This window comes from Orycteropus afer, unplaced genomic scaffold, assembly GCF_000298275.1.
Source record: "Orycteropus afer afer isolate SDZICR_OR568_19922 unplaced genomic scaffold, OryAfe1.0 scaffold00192, whole genome shotgun sequence".
NCBI lineage: Eukaryota > Metazoa > Chordata > Mammalia > Tubulidentata > Orycteropodidae > Orycteropus > Orycteropus afer.
Window position 1 is genome coordinate 566,922 of NW_006921779.1, and position 8,285 is coordinate 575,206.

Sequence of the window (8,285 nt, forward strand, 5' to 3'; positions counted from 1 at the left end):
TTTGACTTGTCAACCTTGGGGCTTCTCAGCCTCAGCAGCCAGCAGCTGTCTGAGTGAAGAAACACCTCTAGCTCCAGTGGGCTGGGAGCAGGAGGCAGAGCTGGACCCCAAGGTTGAGGGGCTTTCACCCAGCCCCTACAGTCTGGCACTTTAAACTTGGACTTAAAGCCTCCAAATTGTAAGAATAAGACCATCCCATTTGTGGTATAATTCTTGTCAGAGCGGCACTAGGTAACCAGAACAAAGGGGATACTGCATGGTTTAAAATCCGGAAGGCAGTGCGTCAGGGTTGTATCCTTTCACCATACTTATTCAATCTGTATGCTGAACAAATAATCCAAGAAGCTGGACTATATGAAGAAGAACACAGCATCAGGATTCAGGATTGGAGGAAAACTCATTAACAACCTGAGATATGCAGATGACACAACTTTGCTTGCTGAAAGTAAAGACGACTTGAAGCACTTATTGATGAAGATTAAAGACTTTAGCCTGCAGTATGGATTGCATCTCAACATAAAGAAAACCAAAATCCTCCCAACTGGTCCATTATGATAAATGGAGAAAAGATTGAAGTTGTTAAAAATTTCGTATCACTTGGTTCTACAATCAACACCAATGGAAGAAGCAGTCAAAACATCAGATGACGTATTGCACTGGGGAAATCTGCAAAAGACCTGTTTCAAGTGCTGAAGAGCAAAGATGTCTCCTTGAAGACTAAGGTGCATCTTAACCCAAGCCATGGTGTTTTGAATTGCCTCATATGCATGTGATAGCTAGATAATGAACAAGGAAGACTGACGAAGAGTTGATGCTTTTGAGTTGCAATGTTGGCAAAGAATACTGGAAGTACCATGGACTGCCAAGAGGATGCCAAATCTGTCCTGGAAGAAGTGCAGCTGCAATGGTCCTTGGAAGTGAGAATGGCCAGACTTTGTCTCACTTACTTTGATCATGTTGTCAGAAGGGACCATTCCCTGGAGAAGGATATAATGCTTGGTAAAGGGGAGAGTCAACAAAAAAGGGGAAGGCTCTCAATGAGATGGATTGACAAAGTGGCTGCAACCATGGGCTCAGGCATAGCAAGGATTGTGAGGCTGGCACAGGACTGGGCAGTGTTTTGTTCTCTTGTACATAGGGTCACTATGAGTTGGTGCCAACTCAACGTCACCTACCAACAACAGCAACGTATGTCTGTGAATGCTGGACAATGAATAAGGAAGACCAAAGAAGAATCGATACATTTTAATTGTGGTGTCAGTGAAGAATATTAAATATCACATGGACTGCCAGAAGAATGAACAAATCTTTCTTGGAAGAAGTACAGCCTGAATGCTCCTCAGAAGCAAGGATGGCAAGATTTCATCTTATGTACTTTGGACATGTTATCAAGTGAGACCAGTTCCTGGAGAAGGGTATCATGCTTGGTAAAGCAGAGGGTCAGCAAAAAAGAGGAAGCCCCTCAACGAGATGGATTGACACAGTGGTTGCAACAATGGGCTGAAATATAGCAAAAATTCTGAAGACAGTGTAGGGGACTATGTTTCATTCTGTTGCACACAGGGCCACTATGAGTCAGAACTGACTCTGCTACACCTAACAACAGTGGGTATGAGTAGTTATCTCATTGTGGTTTTGATTTGCACTTCCTTGACATCTAATGATGTTGAGCATCTTTTCATATCTTATTGGCCATTTGGATATCTTTTTTGGAAAACATGTTTATTCAAGTCTTCTGCCCATTTTAAAATTGAGTTATCTTTTTAGTAACAAGTCCTTTATATATTCTGAATACAAGTCCCTTACCAGATACATGATTTGCAAATGTTTTCTCTCATTCTCAAGATTGTCTTTTCATTTTGTTGATAACATCTTTGAAGCATGAAAGTTTTAAATTTTGCTGATGTCCAATTTATTTTTTAATTTGTTGCCTATACTTTCAGTGTCAAAACAAATAATCCATTGTCTACTCTAAGGTCACTAAGATTTACCCCTATATTTTCTTCTATGAGTTTCATAGATTTAGGTCTTTGATACATTTTGAGTTAATTTTTGTATATGGTGTAAGTAGGGATCTGTGGTAGTTAAGTTTGTGTGTCAACTTGGCTGGGCCTCGTTGAGTGGTTGGGCAGCTGGATGTAGTATTTTCCATGATGAGACTGGTAATCAATTTTATAGTGGAATCTACTGTGAGCAGCTGAGTAGCTGCCTTAGGGATGCAGTCTGCTTCCTGTATATAAAGAGAAGCCCTGGGCATAGTCTCTAGCATATGGCACACTTGAACCATGCATGTAGCTGTGTCATTGTTCAGCAACCTGCCATACTCTGCTGACCTTGGGATTTCCAATGGACTTGAATTACTGGCCTGCCGTATGGCTTGGTAACATTGGGACTGTGCCTTTTTACTTGCCAATCTTGGGCTTGTCAGTTTCAGCAGCCAGCAGCTATGTGAGTGAAGAAAAGTCTCTAGCTTTAGTGGGTGGGGAGCAGGAGGCAGAGCTGAAGCCCAAGGTTGAGGGGCTTTTATCTAGCCCCCAGAGCCTGGCACTTTCAACTTGGACTTAAAGCCTCCAAATTGTAAGAATAAATTCCTGTTTGTTAAAGCCATCCCATTTGTGGTATTTTCTTGTCAGAGTGGCACTAGGTACAGTATCCAACTTCATTTTTTTGCATATGGCCATCCAGTTACCCCAGCACATTTGTTGAAAAGGTGATTCTTTCCCAATTAATGGCTTTGGTACCTTTGTCAAAATCAACTGACCAAAGATATATGGGTTTATTTCTGGAGTCTCATTTCTATTCCATTGATCTATATTTGTGCCAGTATTACACTGTCTTGATTACTGTTGCTTTGTAGGAACACGTATCTTTTTCAGGATACATATCTTTTTATATTTTTTTAATTATAGTGAAAATATACACAACAAAACATACACCACTTCAACAATCTCTACCAGTATAATTCAGTGACACTGATAGCATTCATCAAGTTGTACAACCATTTTCACTATCTTTTCCCAAATTATTCCTATTAACACAGCATTAACCATTAACATAAATACATTGTCTGCTAATGTAGTAAGTTTTGAAATTGGGAAGTGATTCATCTAAATTTGTTCCTTATTTTAAAATTGTTTTGGTTATTCTGGGTCTCTTATAATTCTGTATGTATTTTAGAATCAGTTTGTCATTTCTATAAGAAACCAACTGGAATTTGGGTAGGGATTATACTGAATCTATAGATCTATTTGAGGAGTATTGCCATCCTAACAATATTGTGTTTTGATCTATATACATGGTCTGTCTTTCCATTTACTTAGGTCTTCTTTAATGTCTTTCACTAATGTTTTGTAGTTTTTAGAGTATAAATTTTGCACTTTTGTTAAATTGATTCCTATGTATCTTATCCTTTTTGATACTATTGAAAATCGAACTTTAAATTTCTTTTACTGTGGGATTGTTTTTAAATCCTTTGTGTTTGGGTTCTGTAGTGCTGCTGTAACAGACATACCACAAATGGATAACTTTAACAAACAGGGTTTTATTCTCTTACAGTTTAGGAGGCTATTAATCCGAGTTCAATGTGCCAGCTCTAGGGGCTGGGTGAAGGCTCCTCGACCTTGGGCTTCAGCTCTGCCTCTTGCTCCTGGCCCAGTGGAGTTGGAGGCTTGCCTTGACTCAGCCAGCTGCTGGTTGCTGAGGCTGACAAACCCAAGGACAACAAGTAAAATGGCACAGTCCCAAGATTATCAAGCAACATGGCAGACCATCACAAGTCCAAAAACAGTTTCAAGATCAGCAGACAACATAGCAGGCTACTGAATGAAGACTTGTCTAAATGCAGGCTCCAAGTGTGCCAAAAAGCTCAGAGACCTTTCTCAAACCTTCTCCTTATATACAGGAAGCAGACCACATCTCTAAGACAGCTATTCAGCTGCTCACAGTAGATTCCACCATGGAGTTGATTACCAGTCACATCATGGGGAATAACCATATCCAGCTACCCAGCCACTCAAAACCAGGCCCAGCCAAGCTGACACACAACCTTAACTACCATACTTTGTATGCCACATTCTCTTTCCTCTCCTTTTGAGACTCCAATAATGTATAGACTGCTTTATACTATCCCATGAGTACTGACATTCCAGGGTTTTCTTCCCCTCTGCTTTATCTTTATTTACTTTCACTGATACTTTCTTTTGCATATCCAATCCGCTGTGAAGCCCATCCAATGAATTTATTTGAGACACTTTTTCAATTTTAGAATTTTAAGTTTACAATAAATTTATTTATATTATAGTAGTTCTATTGACTATTTTCCCCTTGATTATAGGTCACATTTCCCAGCCTTCCTTTGCATGTCTTGCAATTTGATATTGTATTCCACTTATTGTGTATAAAAAAACAGTGGAGAATGAAATATAGTATTTCCCAAAAAGTGAAAGCCCTTTCCTCTAACAATTAGAGGGGCTGGTCATTCAGATGTGTCACAGAGTTAGAGCTGAGTCTCAACTTTAATTAGACTGATTTCACTTGTCATTAACCCAACTCCTAACCTTCATAGATGCTTTTTTGAACTTGAAAGAATTCAAGCTGGGAAGGGGTTGGTTGCACTTTCAGATACTTTTGGCTCACCTTTGGATTCAACTCCGACAGTGTCACAAACTGCACTCTCTGTGAATGTGCAGAACTACACTATTTCTGCTTTCTCAGCAAAATTTGGAGGGAGGTGGCAGGAGTGAGGACAGAATTGTTGAGCCAGGCAATTTGTTTTTGTTTGAGATTCTTCCGGATTCTAATCTGTCCTCCCACTTCATACCATCATCCCAGACTCGGCTGATTTCCCCTTGTCCCTGCAATGTCTCCTTTGTGGCAAGCACACTTATACCCACACCAGGAGCCAACTTCCAGAACTAGAAACTGACCAACTTTCTGCTCACTTACAGTCTTTCTGGGATTCAATTAATCAAGGATTCCTTGCATATATTGCTTTTTGTTAGTCTTATGGAAAAGTATTTGTTTTATCTAGTTTTTTGTTATCACAAAAGCAAGGATCACTCAAGACCTTGTATTCTTGTCATAAGCACAAGTCTAGACCTAGATACAGTAGCAAAGGTCTCCCTAGACCTTCTATATTGTAGTCATACGCAGAAATCTAGACCTAGATTCAAATCCTGGCTCTACTACTTACATTGGAACCCTGGTGATGCAGTGGTTGAAGTGCCTGGCTTCTAACCAAAAGGTCATGGCTTCAAACCCACCATATGTGCTGCAAAAGAGAGATGTGACCATCTGCTTTCATAACAATTTTCAGCCTTGGAAACCCTATGGGGCTGTTCTACTTTGTCCTACAAAGTTGCTAGTTGGAATTGACTTAACAGCAATGGAGAACAAAGAAAGTACATACATCTCTGATACCAGGTAAGTGACTTCACTTTTCTAGGCCTGTTTCCTAAAAGTGTAAAATGAAGCAACTCTGATGTATTTGTTATTCATTTGGGCTTTTTTTTCATTGCAAGTGACTGGAAATCCAACCACAAGTGGCTTATACAATAAAGAAATTCATTATTTCGTACAAGTTCTAAGTTTAGGGATATGGCTCGCCAAGGGAAGGACTTTATGCAGAAGCAGTGGGTGTTCTGAGTGAAACTCAAAGTGCACAGATTGACTTTGAGCCTTGGTTTGCATTTTGCTTTCCTCTCTGCTCTCTCTGGCTTAGAATTTTCCAAAAATATGTATGCAGAGTGCCATTTTGGATTTAAAAAACTCTGAGAAACTTGTGTACAGAGCACAGAAGACAACAAGGCCACACAATACAGGATCCTGCTGGAAGGCATCCAGCTTGCTGTTCTACTGAGATTAATTAATTAGTAAGTGGGCTTACAGAAGTGCTGCTTGGCTACAAGATTTGCCCTGGAACAAGGATCAAGCAGGACCCTGATGAAATGCCAAATCCCATCCTTCCCATTTTGAGACTAGGACACAATGTACTTTCCCTTTTGGGAAGAACCTTATATTCAATTCTGGCAACTGACATTTACAGTTCAAAATGTTGTTGGATATCAGTGTTCTCACTATATTAGTTTTTGTAGGGTTCCCTTTTACATTTCAGAAACATGTTTCCAAACATGTCACTTAGAAGTACTAAAACATAAGTGACATAAGATAGCAGATTAAAACAATTTGCCTCTTCAAAATTAAGATATCTGAATCTAGCATTTTCTTAGGCTTAGACTTCACAGAACTTAAGGAAACATACAATTTCTCTCTCTACTCCTTTCCCTTCCCAGCCCAAGTCTGTCCTTGTGAAAACCAGAAAGCAAGCACTAAGGAACACTGCAACTTTTTAAATGAGTTAACATATTTAATATATGTTAACGGGTTGGGCAATCCTACTTCCGTAGTGATACTGCCTCGGAAACCCAAGGAGGGGTCGCTATGAGTCAGGTTTGACTCGACGGCACGTAACAACAACAACAACAACATAGTAAGCATTCATTAAAAAGTTATTATTCCCTAGATGCTACTTTTTTTTAGGCACAGGTTTTTATGTTTCCAAACAAAACCAAAGGATGCAATCTCATTATAGCAAAATATAATCCAGGAGAAAACAGAATAGGATGGAACAATCTTTTATTTTTAGACACTTTCATGAAGTTTTCAGTAAACTATCTTTCAATGGAGAAGAGAGAACATGAAAATCAGCCTCCAGTTATCAGCAGCTGCTTGGCTCAGGGTCTGGGCTCCTCCTTGCCGGAGTGGTGAGGTGGAGGAATGTACTTCCCCTCCTTTATCAGCTTAGCCCGCTGCTTCCTGATGGCAGCCATGCGTTTCATCTGTCAAAGGAGAAAAGTATTTAAGGCCTCAGAAAGTGAGAACTGGAGAAACCGAGCTAGATTTGCTTTCATTTTTAAACTATGAAAGATTTTCATTCTAAAGGACCTCTGAAATGATAAAGCCCATCTTTAAAGTAGTACCTTTTTGAAAGCTAGTAACTAAAATGTTCTGATCATATATAGGAATATAGATATATTTACATATACAACAAAAAACATATAGATCAAAAACCTTTGAGAAGCATACATGTGCACATTAAAATTTTTTGAAATATTAAAAGCTAAGATCACTGCACAGCTTGTATACTCCCGACGTCTCTTTGAGAAGGTGACATTGCTTCCGGTGCTGTTTACAGGGTATAAGTGAAGCTGAAAGAGCCAATATGAGGTCTCTTTTACAACACTGAAGTAAAAGCCTAATTATTTGCTCAGCCACTGGTCACTGCTTAGCCCTGGGTTCTGCCTATTCTCAGACAGGCCATTGGTTGCTTCCCAACAAATCAAAGTCATGCCACACAAAAATGTGTGAAAGCACAACAATGAACTAGTTCCTGGATTCTATGAAAAAAAATAATTCCTAATCGTGATCACATTATCCTTTTGCTCAAAACCCTCCAATGACTTCTCACATCCCTGAGAAAAAAAGCAGAATCCTTACACTGGCTACAAGGTCTATCACTCTGACTCTGTCTCCTAATATCCTTTCCCTAACTGTGTTCCAACTCAAGGACTTCCTCACTTGTGGTTTCCTCTGCCTAAAACATTCTTCCCCTCCCATTCATGGGAAGTAGCTCACTCCCTTTAAGTCTCTGCTCAAATGTCTCCTATCCATGAGCTCTTCTCTGACTACTCTATTTAAAATAGTATCCACCGAGCTCCCAATTCCAGCACTTTCTACCCTCTCTGTTTTCCCCATTGCACTTATCATCCCAACTCACTATATTTCTTTCACTTGTTTGTGAATTTTCTGCTCCCATGCATCATTAGAATATATGCTCCACAAGGGAAAGGACGTTTTGCTGTTTTACTTCTACTTTTCCAGTGTCTAGAAAAGTTCCTGTCATAATAGGTACTCCAATAATTTTTCAATTAGTAACTCTTTACAAAGGCAAGAGGAGTTACTATATTCATTCAGTTAAACATCTGATTGCCCCTGAAGAATCTGTCAGTAACTAACTTCAGTAGGAAAAACCTCAGGTATGCTAAATATTGATGTACACATTAGCTATTTTGAAGACAGTATTTTTTTTTTTTTTTAAACATTTCTTTATAAAAGAGTCTCCCAACAGAAGACTAGTAATGATTGAGCTATGACAACACCAGAAGTCAAATCTTTTTCCAAGCTAGCACTTGTGGTTGTTGTTATGTGCCGTCGAGTCATACCCGACTCATAGCGACCCCTCCTTGGGTTTCCGAGGCAGTATCACTACGGAAGTAGGATTGCCCAAC

The 8,285-nt window shown here is 39.5% G+C and overlaps 1 protein-coding gene across 1 annotated transcript in view; it reads right to left on the reverse strand.

Moving 5' to 3' along the window:
* Positions 1–6,731: 6,731 nt before the first annotated feature.
* The window catches only part of NDUFS5 (NADH:ubiquinone oxidoreductase subunit S5), a 4,110-nt gene continuing 2,556 nt past the window's right edge, over positions 6,732–8,285 (reverse strand). Inside the window, exon 2 of the mRNA XM_007947601.1 lies at positions 6,732–6,836. Coding sequence (XP_007945792.1) covers positions 6,732–6,836 — 105 coding nt within the window. The remainder of the gene's footprint in view (positions 6,837–8,285) is intronic.